This window comes from Rhincodon typus, chromosome 2 (assembly GCF_021869965.1).
Source record: "Rhincodon typus isolate 14 chromosome 2, sRhiTyp1.1, whole genome shotgun sequence".
Taxonomy (NCBI): domain Eukaryota; kingdom Metazoa; phylum Chordata; class Chondrichthyes; order Orectolobiformes; family Rhincodontidae; genus Rhincodon; species Rhincodon typus.
In genome coordinates, this window is record NC_063333.1 from 33868671 (window position 1) to 33886956 (window position 18286).

Below are 18286 nucleotides of genomic sequence, written 5' to 3' on the forward strand. Positions count from 1 at the left end.
CAGAAACTTTGTCCAAGTAAATAACCAGAAGACTGAAGACCCTCAAATTTGTAACCACCAACTCTGTCCCTCTCTTTGGTAACTATCTGATACGAACCAGACTTTTTTCAGCCTGGATGTCATAACTGATACTAAGATACACTTCCAACTACACATTCATGCTATCACTAAGTCCATTGATTTACTAGTACTGGTACTCCAAGGGTTAAACTAGAAAGAGTGATACCACAAACTCAGGTTGTATTTCTTGGAATTTAGGAGGTTAAAGGGTGATTTTGTAAAAGTTTTAAAAATATTTAGAACAAATGGGTAAGAAACAGAGAAAGTATTTCCACTCATTGTGGAGGTGGACTAGGGATACAGCCTAAAATATATTCGAATCTTTCAGGACAAAATCTTGTGCAAGCAAAAGGTAATGCAAGTCTCTAGATCCCTTCCATGCAGTAAATGCTATGCCAATTATTAAATTATATCGGCGATTGTTTGTCATTAACCAGCTTTATTAGCGAATATAGGGCAAAAGGTAGGTATGTGGGCTTAGGTCACAGGCTGGACATGATCTCACTGAATAGTGGGACACACTTAAGGCACTAAATGGCTTATTCCTGTTCCTAACTTCCCAAAGCCCTGGTATTCTGCCCTAATTCTGAAGCTGTTTCTCATGTCTTCCTGCTATAAATAATCCTTCAAATTTTCCACTTTTGGATCCTTATGCAATTTTCTGTGGCTCAATGTTACATGTTAGGTTATGCTCCTGTGAAGTGCCTTGGAACAATATTACTTTGTTAAAGGTGCTTATTAAGTGCAAGTTATTGCACCCTGATTTGTAATAACGAGACGACAATACCATTTTGCATTATCCCTGTGGCCTTGTAAAGAGCACATACAAAGTGCATCTGACTTTCTGTTCAAAGAGTGTTCAAATCCCTCTGCTTAAATCCATTTTATTCTGTTGTCCATTACTAAGCTTTGTGGATCATTGGATATTTTCAGCTAACTGATTTCATCAGACGAGCATTGTGGAAGATATTTTAATGAGGTTCTATGTTTTTGAAGACTTTTTCAGTTGATTGTTAAGAAATTCCATATTCCAAATCCTGACGTCTTCCACTATGCAAGTTAAAATAAATGCATTGTAACTACACTATATTTGTGATCTCACAAATGACACAAATAGATTTGTTAATTTTACCTTCAGACTTGTCTATTGTGGATCCTGAACACCTCATTATTAATAATCATCTCGTCTACACGGGAAACTCGATACTCTTTAACAAATACAGATGGGAAATATACACGGGTCAAAATAATCTGTCTAGCAGAATGTTGAAAAGTATGTTTCCTTGCTCAAGTTTCATTTTTGTGCAGAAATACAATATTGCTGTATAATCTGTTATAAGCCACTTTACCATATGTTAAGTTAACGATTGACTACTTATGTCCATTTGCTTACATAGCATGATGCCAATGAACACTTGTGCTTTTTAAGAGATTTTTTTTGCGTGAGGTAGAGTCATAGAGTTACTTAACGCAGAAACAGATCCTTCTGTCTAACTTGTCCGTGCCCACCAGATATCCTAAAATGATCTAGTCCCATCTGCCAGCATTTGGTCCAAAAGCCCCTAAACCCTTTCTATTCAAGTACCCATTCGGATGCCTTTTAGATGTTGTAATTGTACCCACCTCCACCACTACCTCTGACAACTCGTTCCATACCACCCTCTGCATGAAAAAGTTGTCCCTCAGGTCCCTTTTAAATTCTTCCCTGTCTCCATAAACCTATGCCCTCTAGCTTTAGACTCTCCTACCCTGGGAAAAAGACCTTAGCTATTCACCCTATCCACACCCCTATGATTTTATAAACCTTTATAAGGTCACCACTCACCATGTGATGCTCCAGGGAGAAAAAAAGCCCCAGCCTATTCAGCCTGTCCCTATAACTCAAACCCTCCAATTCTGGCAACATCCTTTGAAATCTTTCCTGACCCCTTTCAAGTTTCACAAAATCATACCTATAGCATAAAGATCAGAAATAAATGCAGTGTTCTAAAAGTGGCATCACCAATGTGCTGTACAGCCGCAACATGACATCCCAACTCTTACACTCAGCGCACTGACTAATGAAGGCAAGCATGCCAAACACCACCTTCACCACCCTGCGTACCTGTGACTCCACTTTCAAGGCACTATGCACCTGCACCCCTTGGTCTCTTTGTTTGGCAACAGTCCTCAGGACCCTCCCATTACATGTATAAATCCTGCCTGGTTTGCCTTATCAAAATGCAACACCTTGCATTTATCTAAATTAAACTCCATCTGCCACTCTTTGGCCTATTTGATCAAGGTCCCATTGTAATCTGAAATAACTTTATTCACTGTCCACTCTACCATCAATTTTGGTGTCATCTGCAAACTTACTAACCATACCTCCTATATTCACATCCAAAACATTTATATAAATGACTAAAAGCAGGGATCCAGCGCCGATCTTTGTGGCACACTGCTGACCACAGGTCTCCAGACCGAGAAACTTCCCTGCACCACCACCCTCTGTCTCCTAACTTCAAGCCAATTTTGTATCCAGTTGGCTAGCTGCCTCTGCATTCCATGTGACCTAACCTTGCTAATCAGTCTACCAGGTGTATCCTTGTTGAACACCTTGCTGAAGACCATATAGACAATGTCTACAGCTCTACTTTCATCAATCTCTTTGAAAAACTCAATCAAGTTAGTGAGACAGAATTTCCCTTGTACGAAGCTATGTTGACCTTCCCTAATTTGTCTTTCCAAATGCATGTAAATCCTAACCGTCAGAATCCCCTCCAACAACTTGCTCTCAACTGATGCAAGGCTCACCAGTTTCCCTGTCTTTTCCTTAGCACTTTTCTTAAATAATGGCCCCACATTAGCCACCCTCCAGTCTTCCGGTACCTCACCTGTAGCTGTTGATGATACAAATATCTCAGATGTGAGCATTGCTCATATTTGTTATTCATCCTGAATCGCTGGTCAGAAAATACGCCCACCCTAAAATGCTGTAGTCCATGTCAATGAGGTGTACCCAAAGTGCTGTAATGATGGTAATGCCTTTGAATGCCATGGGGACTGGTTAGATTCTTCTTGGGAATGATCATTGTGCATCACAAATGTTAACTATGAGCCCAAGCAAAAATGACAAGGACTGCTTCAGTTTCTGAGGAGTCATGTTGCTACTGGATATTGCAATCTGCAGCAAACATTCCCACTTTTGAAATAAAAACAGAAGTTGCTGGAGAAACCCAGCAGGTGTCACAGCATCTGTGGAGAGAAAGCAGAGTTAATGTATCGGGTCCAGTGACCCTACTTCAGAACTGGTAGAAATTAGGAAAACATGGTATCTATGCTGAAGATGAGATGTGGTGAAAAGGAGTGAGAACTGATGGGTGGAGATGGGGAGAACAAGGTGTCTCCACTTCTGACCTTTATTTTGGAGGTCAGTTCATTCGTGAAGCAGCTGAAAGGTTTGGGCTAGGACACTACCGTGAAGAACTCCTGCGCCAAAGTTCTGGGACAGATGTGATTGACCTTCAGCAACCACAACCATCTTCCTTTGTCCTGTATAGGTCTCCAAAAAGTGAACAGTCTCCTTTACACTTATTGACTTCAGTTTTGCTCAGACTCCTTGATGTCATACTCACTCAAAATGCTGCCTTGGTGTCAGGTGCAGTCACTTTTGCCTCACGTCCTGAATTAATCTCTTATGTACATAATTGGGCCAAAACTTTGAAGAGATTAGAAGCCACGTAACTCTGGTGAAACCTAAACCAGGTGTGTTGTATTAGTGCTTCTTGATCATTTTTCCCCTAATCAACCCATTCAGATACGTTATTAAACACCTCTGGAGCAGGTAAGACATGAACCCAGGCCTCTTGGCCCAGAGGTAGGGACACTACCACTGCACCATCAGAGACCTCTCTTGATAACATTGTTGATAAACTCCATTACTTTCATTATCGAGAATAGACTGCTTAGGGGGTGATAATTACTCAAATTGGCTTTGTCCTATTGTGGGCCAGACAAACGTGGGCAATTTCCACAATGTAGGGTAGATGCCTGTGTTGTAACTACTGGAACAGCTTGGCGATGGGTGTGGCTCGTTCTGTCTTCAATACCACTGCTGGAATATTGTCAGGGCCCATAGCCTTTTTGTAATCAGTGCCTTCAACTGTTTCTTGATCTTGGATCATATGAATCAAATTGGCTGAAAACTGGCATCTGAGATGTTGGGAATACTAGGAGAAGGCCAACCTGAATCAACCACTTTGCCCTGCTGGCTTGTCTTTTGCATTGATGTTCTGGGTTCCCCCATCATTGAGGATGGAGATATTTTTGGCCATATCTTACAAATGGGTGGTTAATTGTCCACCACCACTCATGACTAAAGTGGCAGGACTGCAGATCTTAGATCTGATCTGTTGGTTGTGAGATCGCTCCTCAGAAGAACTTCCCTTAATTGAAAAGACTGTACTGGCAAGAGTGGCAGAGGTCTAACAAGCTACCAGTTTAATTTCGGATTTTTTTTGTGACAATCTTTTTCATTTAAATAGAACAGCTTTCAAAAACTGTAGTACTGCAAATATTGTGAATTGATTTTAAATGTTAAGCCCCAGTTTTGTTCATAATTGATCTTTAAAATAAGATTTGATGAAATGATATATATGTGGTCCGAATTTTTGTCTGCATTTCAAAGTTGTCTCTGATGTCATTGTTGAACCTTGAGTTTTGCCAGGCATTTTCATCCACTTTCCTGGAACTTCTTCAGCTGCAACAATACATATGCTTGACTGTTTGAATTTCACTGATTTCTGTGTCTTGCCTTTCTCACACCTCACATGCATGTTCTCAATGGACAAGTTCACTTTGCCAACCTCTGTCTGTCGCTTTCTAATTGCTTATGAAATTGAATTTAGAATTTTTATTAGGTGGATCTTATTTCTATGGGAGGTTGAAATTACTTGTACATCACTCAGGTGTTCAGTTTTGACTCCGTTTTGTAATTATAAAGAACAGTTGATTTATATCTGTCTGATTCGATGGTTTACATTAATTACAGGAACTCTTTCTTGAAATTTTCCAGTGGACTAGAACTTTGTGTTGTGAACTCTGTTGCTCTTTGCACAGGTCTAAGCGGCTTACTGCATGAGTAGATTACCAGTGGCTGAAACAGAATTTCATTGTGCAGTAATGCAGAAGTGCAAGCCAAATTTTGGGCACAAGACTTCCCACAGCAGTAGCAAACAAAACATTCTGCTGTTTCTTAATTGAAGTTGATATTTGTATAGGACAACTTGTTATAAATATTTCAAAATATATGTGAAGGTGTCCTTTGGAAATGTGAAGGATTATTTGGGGAGAGACTGGAAAGTGATGTTAAGAACACAAGATCTGCCATGACTGTGTTGAATGGTGGAGCAGGCTTGAGGATCTAATTGACGAGGCTTGGGAGTATCTGAATATCTTCATCTGGCAGAGGTTTACTCCCTGGTATGATACGATATACATCAGGGATTGACTGATCATCCCCTCTCTCCGTTGTAAAACTGGCAAGTAATGGGTGCTGATTTTCACAGCTTCTGACAGGAGGGTACAATCCTGGAGCACTCTAAAAATGATGTTGCAAAATTTACTGCCTCACTGCCACTCCCAATCTATACTTTGTGTTGAGCCTTCCCAAGGGTGGTCCAGTTCAAACCAGATCATTGTTGTGCAATGCCATTGCTCTTGAAATCATCAAAATTACAGAACTTAATGTGCAGTAAAAGGTCGTTGGTCCCTCATGTCTGCACTGGGAGTTGAGAAGTGCATTCAACAGTACATGGTGCTATATAATTGAAATGGGAATTGCGGGTTGTTTAAAGAAACTGGATTTTTCTCAGAGTAAATTCATCCAAATTGACTTCTCAGATATTCTTTAATTGTGTCTTGTTTTTAATCTTTCAAACTATTTTTTCCAATGATAAAACCATTTAAGAATTCTCTTGGACTGTTATTCAGTTTGACATGTAATGCAGTGACTGGACTTTCTCTGTTTGGACTAAGTTAATCTCTTTTTAGTACGGTCGATAAAAGATCCTTTTCGGATTTGCGGCGGGCTTTCCTATGTGAGATGTTGCGTAATCTATGTCATCTGCTCCCCCCTCCAACTCATGATATTGCTAAGGATATGATCGTAGAAGCCTCACATTTGAAGACAAGAAAGACTATTAACGATCCTTTTATTCAAGAAATTCTTACGTTTTGTCATGTTACAGTACAATTTGTTACAATATTCCATTTTACCATGTAGATTTTTTTAGAAAACAAACATTTATTGGTTTATTTCTGGTACTTGAACAGAACATCTATAAACAAAAACCAGGGCGCATGAAATTGAAAACTTTTCTAAATTTTGGCAGGTACACGTTAAAATAGTGAAAATTGCTGACATTGTTACTTTAGAGTACATTTTCTAAATGCCAGGTATTTTCCAGATTAAGATAATGTGTTGGCTTTCTTGCTGAAAATATTGAATAGATTTTCAATTCTTTTTATTTGGCAAAGTATTTCTTTTCTTAACTAGCAGGAATGTTGATGTGTTTATCCAGCAGCCATTTTTTATTATGTGCTATTTTGAGTCCAGCCATTTCAGTTCCCCGAGTCTCAAAATACTTTGCAAATTAGTATTTATTCACAGGCATCACTTAATTTTCTCTCTGGCACTCTGCTGAACACAGCTTGCCTGAGTTGTGAAGAATTACATTTTCCGTTCTTTGTACGTGTGTGATTTTCCCTGGAATGTGGATTTTAGACTCTGTCAAAAATAATCTACATCATACCTTTTCCTAAGTTGTTTTGTTTTCTGCCCTTTACCATAAACAGGTTAATATACCCAGAAAATAGTTCAGAAAAGAATGAGGCCATTCTGCCCACTGAGTTTACTTTGGCTTGCTAGATCACTCCAGTTTGCCCGATGCTCCTGCATTTCTTCCTTCAAACGTTTATTCAGTTCTCTTTTAAAACCACTGTTGAATCCTTTTCAATCATTCTAGCAACAGGAATCTATATTTATGTAGTGCCTTTAATGTTGGTTTTCTTTCAGGTTGTTTCTGAGGAGCTTTGTCAATAAAAATAGAACTGCACCATTTGAGAGCATTTTAGGTAAGATGACGAGAAATTTGATGAAATGCCTTAAAGGAGAAATGTAAGGGAGAGGGTAGAGAGGTGTAGGCAGCGTATGCCAGAGCTTTAAAGTTAGACAGCTTAGGACATGGTCACCCAGGGTGATGAAGTTAACAGCAGGGGCATTCAGAGACCAAAATAAGATGCATAGTTGTATGGCTGGACGAGATGACAGAAGTAGGCAAGGGTGAGGGATTTGAAAAATATATTTTAAGTGGTTTCCAAATCCTAACCACTTATTCCACACACATTTTTGTTTTAATGTTTCTCCTGGTTCTTGACCAACTGGTTAATTTCAAACAGCCTATTTTGGCCACTGCCAAGACATCTTGCTTACAGATCTGCAGCATCACTGACCACACCCCATCTCAGTTCCACAGTTGCCAAAGCCCCTGCTTGATTTCTCTTATGCATTTCACATTACCTACCAACCTGTGAACTCCATAAAGCGTGAATAACTGAAAATGTTACTTCCTGCAACCTGTCCTCAACTTTGGCCCAGATTTTCCATTGTCCAGTCATTATGCCAGTGCAATTAGAGTTGCACCCGGGACCATGCAGAATCCCCATGGCAGCACACTTGAAAGGAATTGCTCAGGAAATTGAATTTTGCAGTGGGCAATTCCACGATCCTTGAAACCCTCCAAAAGTGTTCTTTTAAATCAGAGACTTTGAATGCTTTCAACTAAATTAAGTACAGTATAATAGTTAGTCAGGAATATCCTGGGGGAGAATTTAGATTTAAAATCAAGACAGCAGAAGCTTAGACTATTGCATAAATAGTCAAACTCGTGAATAACTATGTAACCGACTCCATGCTTACCTTCCCCATCCTGACCCATAACACCCCACCTCAACATTGGACCCGCCATGACACCCTGCTGTTTAGCCCAACCAGATTTTTCTGCTGTCATATCCAGCTGGCATTCTATGTGTCTGGCACCCTACTCCTACTTACCTGGATCCTATCCCTGGGACCCTATCACGTCTCCTCCAGGCAGCCTATTAACCGGACACCTTACCTTCTACCCAGCTGGCATCCTACTGCTACCCATCTGGCATCCTGCCCCTGGCACCCTATCCCCTTTCCACCTGGTATCTTATTTAGCTGGTACTCTGCTACCCTACCAACTGGGCACCCTTCTTAGCCTGCACCCTAACTTACCTCGTGCTTATGTAGTTATGGCTTGACGTTAGCTGTCAAAGTGGCTCAATCTCAAAATACAGCAGCGGCCTGCTGTGAAAAGGGTGGGGGGGCGTTTCACAGTTACGTTCCTCTTACAGTTCTGCTGTATGAAAGAACTGTCAGAATGGGATACAGCTCTGCCATTTTGAGTCTTCTCTCAGAGATGCAGAACCACCACCTGTCATTTTAAAAAAAAGGGCCAGAGTGTCAATCTGAGTGATATTGCATCTCCTCTGAAAAGCCAACCTTATTTTCACAGTGACATTGATTTTCTCTCACCAACATAAGGACTTAAAAGTGAGTTAATGTCCAGGACTGTGCTAAGTGGTGAAGCAAAGACTCTAGCCATAGATCTTGAATAAATCTGTGCTGAGTGATCTAACATTGTTTGTGGTGTGGGCTTTAATTCTTATGAAGTGCAGTTGATTGTAGCATAGTTTTGTGGAGATATCCAAGATGAAGCTGCACTCATATCACCAAGCTGTTCAAATAGACCATTATGTTTCAAGAACACTCAGGCAGCCAACTGGGAGGAGAAAATCACGAATAATCAAATGAATTTTTGCAGTTTTGCAGATTGCAAAGTGAAGAATATCACATTAACAGGGGAGCTAAGGCAGAAATTGAAGTATCGTGATCTTAAACAATATTTAATTACCTTAAAAGTATTTTATAATTAACTATAATAAAGATGTTTAACAACATTCCATATTGTGAATGTGTATAACTCTTTTCTATTCTACTAGACTATTAATCCAGAAACTCAGCTAATTTTCTGGAGGCCTGAATTCAAACCCTGTAATGGCAGTTGGTGGAATTTGAATTCAATAAAAGTAGTCTGGAATTGAGGGTCTAATGATGACTATGAAACCATTGTCGATTGTCGGAAAAACCCATCTGATTCACTAATGCCCTGTAGGGAAGGAAACCTGTCAGACCTTAACTGGCCTCGCCTGCATGTGACTCCAGACCCACAGAAATGTAATTGACTCTCAACTGCCCTGTAGCCAATTAGGGATGGGTAATAAATGACCTAGCCAGAGACACCCACATCTTGTGAGTGAATAAAAAAAAGGAAGTCAGATATACTTGCCACATTGATTTCACGGGTGGGAAGTGCTCTTGATCCATTGTGTAACCTGAAACAGATGAAGCAATTCATGATGACAACGTCAGGATTTCATCCAGTGGCAGGGAGGAAGCACAGAGTCATAGAATCATACAGTACGGAAACAGACACTTTGGTCCAACTCGTCCATGCTGACCAGATTTCCCAGACTAACCTAGTCCCATTTGCCTGTGTTTGGCCCATATGCCTACTCATGTACCTGTCCAAATGTCTTGTAAATTTTGTAATTGTATGTGCCTCTACCTGTTCCTCTGGCAGTTCATTCCATACACGAATCACCCTCTGTGCGAAGAAGTTGTCCCTCAGGTCCGTTTTTAAATCTTTCTCATCTCACCTGAAAATTATGCCCTCTAGTTTTGAACTTCCCTGGCCTAGTGAAAAGACCTTGGCTATTCACCTCTGTAAATCTCTATGAGATCACCCCTGAACCTCCTATGCTGCAGTGAAAAAAGTCCCATCCTATCCAGCCTCCCCTCATAACTCAAACCCTCCAGTCCTGGCAACATCCTTGTAAACTTTTCTGCACCCTTTCCAATTTATTTTTAAGCAAAGTTTTATGCCAAGGTTTTCATTACTTTTTTTTATATTTGTTCATGGGATGTGGGTGTTGCTGGCTCAGCCAGCATTTATTGTCCATCCCTAATTGCCCAGAGGGCAGTTAAGAGTCAACTACATTGCTGTGGGTCATGGTTCACACATAGCTCAGGCCAGGTAAGTTCAGCAACTTCTTTCCTAAAGAACATTAGTGAACCGCATGGGCTTTTCCTGACAATCAGCAATGGTTTCACTGTCATCATTATGCTCTTAATTCTAGATTTTTACTGAATTCAAACTTCACCATCTGCCATAGCAGGATTTGAACCTGGGACCCCAGAACACTACCCGTGTCACTGGATGGATAGCCTAGCAATAATACCAGCAGGCAAACGCTTTAATGCCTTAATCATACAATTTAAAACTCATTGATTTCTACCAAAACCTGAAGAGATCACATCCAGACGAATAATAACTTGCAAACATTGATAACGTTTTTCACAGTGACCTGATATTCTGAGCTATGAAGTGAACCTGGGTGGGTGGTGCGCGTAATTGGGTTCTGGCTCACAGAGATTAGGAAGGAAAGTGACCAAGTTTTCAGAAATTCTTTCATTGATGATCAAGTTCAAAGTACTTGTGACTACATGAGGGATAAGATTAAATGAGGTGCTAGTGCACAGCGAATTTTTGAGACCGTGGGAGTGCGCATTGCTCCCTCCCCACCCAAGTTTGCTCCACAATTCATTAAGATTGTGACTGGTGTGATCTTGGCCACGGTTCCATTTCCCTCTTGCAAGAAACATATTTATCTCTACTTGATCAGAATCAATGACTGAATGAAGAGCCTCAAAATATTTGTAGGGGGCAACTAGGAGGTAATACCTTTATCACTATTTGCTGTCTTTGTTATTCTTTGTGGTAGAGACAGTTTGTTTGCTAAGCGATTTGTCCGTGTTTATGAAGAAAATACTGGTCAACTATCTGGCTTCTGGCTATTAAGAAGCAAGAATCTCACAATTCATGAAGTTGTGAACTCAAATGGAATCTGTTCAAGAATATGAAAAGAAGTGCAATTGGAATGAGCAGATTTGATGGCAGAACCTTTTTCCAGGCTTAATTGTTGGATCAGCTTAAGAGACCAGACAGTTGATGTGATTCCAGTCTTTGCAAGAACATTCCTAGGTATTACAGCTCAATTATCTTGACATGTTATGATATTAAAATGCTTTTACACTTACATGCTTTCTTCCAAACATCTTTTTCTTTCACCTTAATAAAGGAAGAAATTTAGGGTGAAATTTTGGATTGCTCACTGCAAGAGTAAGACCAATAATTCCAAGCCCAATGTTTACACGAAGCAAATATTATTTCTAAAAGCAAGAATTTGAGAGTACAACAGTATTCTCAATTTAGAATAATATGTGGAACAATTTAGAACAATTCTCAAATTTAGAACAGTTCTCAAATTTAGAACAATATCAGGAAAATTCACAGTTCAAAGTGATAAATCTCTGCAATCACCATCAATTAAGATAATAGATATCTTTCTTCACCAGACTCCCAGCTTTTGACTTAAATTTGCTCCCCTTCTCAGTCTCCTGCTTTAGAATTTTCACTCCAGCTCCCTGGTATTTGAAACCGAGTGAATAATTCACCAGACAGACTAACTCTCTTTGTTGTGTTTAACATTTCAGTTATGTGACCTCAAAAAAAAAGTTTTCTTTCCTGAACAATAGCCCAAAATATAGCTGAGACTTTCAGGGTATCCATGTTAATTGTATCATCTATATGCGTCAACAAAAATCCCAGATCCTCTGTAGGGAGTACCTGATTTATTTTTAATGTATATCAACAGCAGTAAAGAGTAGTTCAGTCCAGCAGCTGAAAAGAGGAGACATGCCAGAAGAGAGATTTAGCTCCAGATGGTTCACAGCTTGGGATGGAACAAGAGCCAATGTTCAATGATGGTATAGCGGGATGCTATAATGGTAGAAACACTTGAGATCTGGACTAGCTAGGATCAGCTGTTCCCAATGAATTGCCAGACATGCTTCAACTTGCACAAAATGAAACAAACACAAGATAAACGTAATTCAAAATATATTATCTAAAGGTAATGTGTCTGTGGGGATTTGATTCAGGTATCTTCATTTTTATTAGGTATTATCATCTATAGGAATGTGCAAACGTTAGTTTGCTTGTACGACCATTATTTACTGCATTGGCGGTGTCCTGTCTTTTTTTTAAGTCAGCAGTAGCAAAGACAAAAATTCTTGGGCTCCCATGAGGCAGTAAATTCCAAAGCAATGAACCAGATGGTTTCAAAATATTACTACAGATGTCATCCACTGTAATGGAGCGACAACTGTGTTGCCAAAAATCTTTAGAAACACAAGTTTCGGCTCTGCTCATTCTATGGATTTTCATTGTGATTCAAATGCATGCAATTAATGGACTTTCAGACTGTCTTTTCTTTGTATAGAACTTAAATATAGAACTAAGAAGCACAAAGAAGATGCAGGTTAAATTTATTACTTTTGAATGAGTACAGGGCATGAAAAATATAAATTGGGATTTTCTAATGATTTGAAAGTATATAGTCAACACTTGAGGTCATTTCAAATGGCCCCAAAATAATTTTGGATGGAAGTACTTTTCAGTATTTTGCAACTTGTGAAATTCATGTGTGATTGTCCTGCATTCTTTACATTTTTTCCAGGTGATATGTGTGTGTGTATGTGTGTGTGTATATGTATATATTATATATATATATATATGCGCTGAACTTTTATTTCCACTGGTGAAATCTATGATGAATTGCCATTGTGTCTGACTTCTTTAGGTTTCCATATTTTTTTTTGTTACAGCAACTTCTGTTTTTGTTCAGTAGGATTATATTGCCCTATTTCCTCCTTGCTGGATAAATTATATTAAACATTCTGTGATTACTTTCCAGATCCATGAAAAGCTGCAACAGTATGAGAGACAGAGCCCGACACCCATTCTTCATAATGTAGCCACTTTGGCAGATGATGTAAGTGTCCTTCATTTTTGTGATGAGATCATTGGGTATGAATGCATTCAAAGTGTCTGTGTAGAATTAATAGTTCCGTGAGGTAAAGTCAGATCAGTCACTTTCTTTTTCCAATAGTGCTCTGCAATGGATTTTCTGAATCATTATTATCTATTTGTTGAGGGGTGGCAAGAATATCAGACTTTTTGTTAAACACACATGTTTAAAAAGTTGTAGATTAAATTACACACTGAGGAGCTGTGAGAGCTATCACATAACAGAAGAAAAACATACAAAAGTATACAAAATAATCTATGCTAAAATATAAACTGGCAGCATGGATAAAATCATAGAGATGATGAAATAGGTTAGACATTAAATACCTGCGGTAGAACCTATGTCGTACTCCTACTAGAATATTTGGAAATGATTTTGCAATGATTTTTCCAAGAAAATTGTTAATTTATTAATATTATCAATAATTATTAATATTAAAGGTATTAACTGAGTTTTTGCCCCATTTCTTTGAATTAATAATGCTTAATTGTTGCCCATCACTAATGTTGATATTGTTTAAATATTAAAGCTTTCTTCAAGTTGAAATGCCTTCAAGATGCTTTTAAAAAAGAAGGATGCATTCCTTTTGTCACATTAAATAGGAAAGTGTTAGTGCAACTGTGTAGGGACTTATGAAACGACATCTAGAGTAACATGTACAGTTTGATCACTTTCCTTAAGAAAGGCTCTAATTGTTTGAGAAATATTCAGAGAATATTCACCTGACTGATTCTTGGGTTGAAGGAGTAGTCTTATAAGGTAATTTTTGGCCTTAACTTATTAAAATTTAGCAAAATAAAGGTCGTCCTATTAGAACATACATGGTCCTGAGTGGGGCAAATGCTGAAAGAATGTTGCTCCTTGTGGAGGATTCCAGAATTAGGGGACACAGTTTATAACTAATGGATCTTCCATTTAAGCCAAGATGAGGAGAATTTTTCTCTCTGAATATGGTTAGTCTATGTAACTGTCTTCATCAGAAAGCAGTGGAAGCAGGGTCTTGGAGTAAATGCAAGGCTGACTGAGAGAGATTTTTGACTAACAAGGGATTTGAGGGTTTTATGGGGGTAGACTGAAAAATGGAATTGAGGTTCCAAGCAGGTAAATCAAGATCTTATTCAATGGCCTGAAGGGCCGAGTGACCTATTTCTGCTTCTAGTTCTTGGTTGATATGTTATAATTCTAAACCACCTCCTATCAAGATCTTGATGTATAGCTTTACAACAATCAGTGCTGGTGTGCCATTTCAACGTAGAAGAATTGAAGGATTCAGTATCATATGTTGTGTTGAAGAACTTGTCGGATACCTGAGGTGGTGAGGATTCTTACCAATCAGAAAAATAGAAACTGATATTATTTTTGTCTAAATCCAAGTGAAATGTTAGTGAGTGGGTTTGTCAGATATCTGAAAATCACATTTTATCATTGCTACTTGGTCTTGTGGAAGGTGGACCTATTAAATAATGTTTCACTTTTCTATGGGATTTGAAATGATCTGGGAGGGCCAGCGTTTATTATCGATCCCTAGCTGCCTTTGAGCTATTTTGCTTACTTGGTAGTTTGGGTTCTATCTGGAGTCACAGGTAGGCCAGACCAAATAAGGATTGCACATTTCCTTCCTATGGGGAAATTAGTGATGGGTTTTTACAAGAGTGAACAATGGTTATGTGATTGTCAATAGACTAGCTTTAAATTCCATAATTTTTTAACTAATTCAAATTATTTTGAACTTTTGAAATGTTGAACACGTTCTCAGAAGGTTTGCCTGGGGTTTGGGATTACTTGTCCATTGACATCACATCTGTGCCACTGGTTCCCTGATAGAAAAATGGAAAGCCATTCTATTTATGGGATAATTTTCAGAGGTGTACAAGAATTTGAGAGGATTTACTTTATTTCTTTTCATTTGGTGGATGCTATAGCAGCAATATTTTGTTCCCTTTGTCTCTTGTACGCTCTTTGCAATGACTCTCCCTCTTTTTCTCTCTCTGTTGCTCACCCTGTCTGTCTCTTTTGCTCTTTCTCTCTCTCCCTCTCTGTCTTTTTCTCTCTGTTATTCTCCCTCCCTTGAATATCTCCTGCACTTGCCCTCGTACTCATTGGATCTGCTGCCAGTATGACCTTCATTTTCCTTCTGGTCTCTCAAGTATTCACTTTTCCTCTTCACTATTTCTTTTGTGGTCAAAGGTGTGTGTGACATACGTTATTAAGTTCGCAATTTGGTTTGTTGCAAAAATAAATGTAGTGTGTCTACGTTATTGCTGTAAAGTTTTTTTTTCACAAATGTTGAGAAAGTCATTCTGGAGCAGTGACCTAAGTGCACGAATTTCAAGAAGACGTGACCGAAAACAAGGGCTTGGCAGAACACCTGCAGTGTTAATGGAATAAGATATTTATACTTTTAGATTTATGATAGGTAGTATAAACACATTAAAAAAGCTATGAAGAGAAACAGAGAGGGATTATGAGAAATGACTGGGGCTAACATAAGGAGAAATTCTGAAGTCTTCTATAGGAACAGTAAAAGGAGGAATAGATCCAATTCAAGACAAAAAAGGATATTTACTTATGAATTTGAGGCCTGGCTGAAGTTTTAAATTAATATCTTGTATTTGTGAGGTAAATATTGCCCAGGCTATTGGTGATAGAGAAGGAATCTCAGCCACCAGAAGGGCTTAAAATTGATAAGGAAGTGGTATTGATTAACATGTTGATACTTAGGAACACATGAACAGGAGTAGGTCATTAAGTATGACTGTAGTTGATCGAACATTTCACTGCATTTTACCTATCCCATCCCAACAACCTTGTATGGTACTGGTGATCAGAATCTGTCAATCTCAACTGGAATCATGCACAAAAACTGAGTTTCCCCAGCCTTCTGTCGTAGAAAATTCCAAAGGTTCACAACACTGAGGGAAAAAAAACCTTCTTCTCATCTCAGCAATAAGTGTCATCTTCCTCATTATTTAAATTTTTCTCCCGGTCTTAGATTCCCTAATCAGGGAAACACTTGCATCTATCCTGTCTATCCCTTTAAGTATTTTATAAATTTCCATGTGATCACTTCTCATTCTTCAAAACTCTAGAGATAACAGGTCCAGTTTGCCTAGTATCCCTTCACAGGACAGTTCCACCATCCTGGAAACAAATTATACATTGTGAACATTGTGTACCCTGCAGCCTGCCAGTTTCTCAGTTATTCCTACTTTCTGTTTTTGTCTGTTAGCCAATCATTAATCCATGCTAGTACAGTACCTCTGAACTCATATGCTTAAAGTTTTCTAACCAGCCTCCTTTGAGACACTTTGTCAAAAGCCTTCTGAAAATCTAGGTATACTATGTGCATCAACTCTCCTTTATCAATTTTGTTCGTAGCATCTTCAAAAAACTTCAAGTTCATCAAACTCAATTTCCCTTTTACAAATCCATGCTGACCATGGCCAATCGGATCATTCTCAACCAGGTGTCTATTTATCCCATCCTTTATAGTAGATTCAAGCATTTTCCCTGCTACAGATGTAAGGTCGACAGGTCTGTAGTTCTCCACTATCACATGCTCCCTGCTTAAACAGTGGGGTGATATTTGCTACTTTCCAATCTGCAGGAATTATTCCAGAATTGATAGAATTTTGGAAGATAATAAACGATGCATCATCTAACCCTCTAACCACTTCTTACTGATGCTAATTTCCTTTAACTCATCATTCTCCCTAGCTGTTTGAATCTTTATTTAGGGAGATTTCTGTAGAAAGTCAATTTGAAGTCAACCAGTATTGGATGAGATGCATCCAAGGATATTGCAGGAAGTGAAAGGGAAAATTACAGAGGTGCTGGCAATAAACTTTCAATCGTGCCTAGTTTTGGGGTGGCGCCAGAGGACTGAAGCAAATATTACTCCCTTGTTCAGAACTGTTCAGAAATACAAACTCAGCAATTATAGGCCTGTTACATGAACTTAGGTGGTGAGGAAACTGCTCTGAGCAATTATGCGGGATTGAATTAATCGTCACGTGGAAAAATGTGCATTGCTTAGGAATGGCGAGTATGGATTTGTTAAGAAGACATATGGAGTTTTCTGAGGAGGCAACAAAGAGGGTTGATGCAGTGTCCAAAAGGCATTCAATTTATGAGAAAAGTTATAGGCCATGGTTTAAAAGTGCAGGTGGAAGATGTATCGTAGCAATAGAAAAAATAAATTACATTAATTTTATGCAAAACCGAGTCACATTTTCATAATAATTATTTTTTCAAATTCCTCTATATCTTATGTGACATTGCCCAGTACACATAACTGAACCATTGTTTTCACTTGGGTTTCCTGGATTATTTTGTCCTTTTATTATCATGTTTAACATAAGCCCATTGGAAGAAAAGTCATGGTATCTGTAAGTTTATAAGACTACACCGAAAATATGGTCATATATCTAATGCAGCAGAGGAAATTTCATTTCATGCCATTTTGGACATTTTAATAATAAAACTAAATGTGTAATTATTCATACTGTTTGAAATCACTAAGTTTGAGATTCTTGTGTTGTTTTTCAAACCGGTTCCTTTTCATGATTTGCTGACTACTGGCAGTAAATGTTTCATCTGTGAAATTTTGTTATTGGAAATCCTTGCCAAAGTTTTTAGGTAGGCATTTACAATGATCTTCATCTTGTGATAACTGTCAACAGTGAGTATTCAAGAGCTCCACACTGAAAACAGTAAGTCAACTTTAATTTGCAACATTGAACAGCATGTAAAGTTGACTTGCACGTGAAATAGATTTGGCAGCTTTTAAGCTGCGGACCAGTTTTAAAACAACAATGATGTGTCAGAATCTATTGGTTGTTGTTTGACCACTGAAGTGTTTTTTGCAGTGATACTACCAAGTTGCAGGACTGCTCCTGTTACTAATTGCTCTACAATCAGTCCGTTTCATGTGGGGACACTTGTGGAACAGGAACTACTTGTCGCTCATATGTAAATTATTAATAATTCTTGGGTTTCTACAATCTATTGCTGTTAATGTTGTGATTATTTTACCCACTAAGAACCACAGGACATGATTTATAACTGCTGAATACTAAAATCTGAGTGGCTTAGAGTCTGTACTGCAAACACAGCATAATTCATAACAGAGATAGTAGGAACTGCAGATGCTGGAGAATCTGAGATA

At 38.6% G+C, this 18286-nt stretch overlaps 1 protein-coding gene across 1 annotated transcript in view; it reads left to right on the forward strand.

Moving 5' to 3' along the window:
* Positions 1 to 18286, forward strand: part of mpp7a (MAGUK p55 scaffold protein 7a) — a 396892-nt gene that overhangs the window by 240139 nt on the left and 138467 nt on the right. Inside the window, exon 4 of the mRNA XM_048606808.1 lies at positions 13006 to 13083. Within this exon, the coding sequence (XP_048462765.1) occupies positions 13006 to 13083 (78 nt within the window). The remainder of the gene's footprint in view (positions 1 to 13005; positions 13084 to 18286) is intronic.